This window comes from Sphaeroforma arctica (genome assembly GCF_001186125.1).
Source record: "Sphaeroforma arctica JP610 unplaced genomic scaffold supercont1.6240, whole genome shotgun sequence".
Taxonomy (NCBI): Eukaryota; class Ichthyosporea; order Ichthyophonida; genus Sphaeroforma; species Sphaeroforma arctica.
The window spans coordinates 1-1,708 of record NW_014034318.1 but is presented as its reverse complement, the minus strand read 5'-3'; the positions used below and the strand labels follow the sequence as shown (position 1 = coordinate 1,708).

General features: G+C 39.8%; 1 protein-coding gene across 1 annotated transcript; it reads left to right on the top strand.

Moving 5' to 3' along the window:
* Positions 1–294: 294 nt before the first annotated feature.
* Positions 295–1,708, top strand: SARC_15516 (hypothetical protein; the record flags this gene model as incomplete). The annotated part of the gene is made up of 3 exons (XM_014290366.1): positions 295–377; positions 907–996; positions 1,598–1,708. Coding segments are annotated over 3 exons (284 nt in total), but the record flags the coding sequence as incomplete, so codon positions are not given.

Here is a 1,708-nt window from a genome sequence, read left to right as displayed (position 1 = left end):
ATATAATATACATATAATATACATATACATATACATATACATATACATATACATATACATATACATATACATATACGTATACATATACGTATACATATACATATACATATACATATACATATACATATACATATACATATACATATACATATACATATATATATACATATACATATACATATACATATACATATACATATACAGATGCATGTGTCAGTGTCTGTGTATGTGTCTGTCTCCGTCGCTGTCTCTGTGATTGTGTATGAGTCTGTGTATGTTCATTCATACCCATGCATGTCCATGCCCTTCCGCGTTGTGTCAGTGTCTGTGTATGTGTCTGTCTCCGTCGCTGTCTCTGTGATTGTGTATGAGTCTGTGTATGTTCATTCATACCCATGCATATCCATGCCCTTCCGCGTTTCATATTCTCCTGCTGTATGCACCTTCTATCTCCCTAATGAACTCTCCGTAGTAAACCCTATCTCCCTAATAAACCCTATCTCCCTCGTCAACCCTATCTCCCTAATAAACCCTATCTCCCTCATCAACCCTATCTCCCTCATCAACCCTATCTCCCTCATCAACCCTATCTCCCTAATATACCCTATCTCCTTAATAAACCATATCTCTCTAATAAACCCTATCTCCTTAATAAACCCTTTCTCTCTAACAACCCATATTTCCCTAATAAACCCTATCTCTCTAATAACCCCTATTTCCCTAATGAACCCTATCTCCCCAATAAACTCTATCTCTCTAATAAACCCTATCTCCCTAGTAAACGCTTTCTCTCTAACAACCCATATTTCCCTAATGAACCCTATCTCCCCAATAGACTCTATCTCTCTAATAAACCCTATTTCCCTAATTAAACCCGTGCCCTTATTATTTCTATACCTCCCACAGAATCGACACCATCAAGAAGTACTCTACTGAGATCTTCGCAGATCTGGACATCAACATCATTCACAAAGAATGGCGCAACCGAGAAGCATCGTAAGTCGCCTGGTACTCTATACGTTGTACGCTTTGGCCTACGAGAGAGAGAATACACACGTACAAATTTACGTATACACATTTACGTATACATATTTACGTATATGCATTTACGTATACGCATTTATGTATACGCATTTACGTATACACATTTACGTATAACGTATACACATTTACGTATGCACATTTATGTATACACTATTACGGATACTTCTTCACGTGTACAATCTATCGCATGTGTGTCATGGGTTATGTATATATTATCGTACCTACGGTTGTGGGTCTTTGTTCACCTTTTGCACAATAGTACTTCCGTATGCGCACATGGCCCTGTGTTTGGCCTAAAGTAAATGTGTATTGCTGTGTGTGTCACATGGTTCTGTATTTCAAATAGTTGTGCCTGTAGTTGTGCTTGCGTCTGAGGTGTGCGTGAGTGTGCGTTTGTGCACATGACTCTGTACAAACCCCAAAACCCTAATAACACATCACTCCCCTTACTGAGAACCACCTCGTCCTATTTGTCCCATACAACCCCTACCCAATAAACCTGGTTTTTCGCATGGACATCCGATACTTCAACCGGGTTTATCCATCCACTCAGGTGCTTGGCCATGTCTGATCTGATCAGCACTCTGCAGACCGATCTAACGAACGACCAATTTGAACAGACCTGGCTGCTGTGCGTGCGTGTGCTGGACGATATCAAGGTACT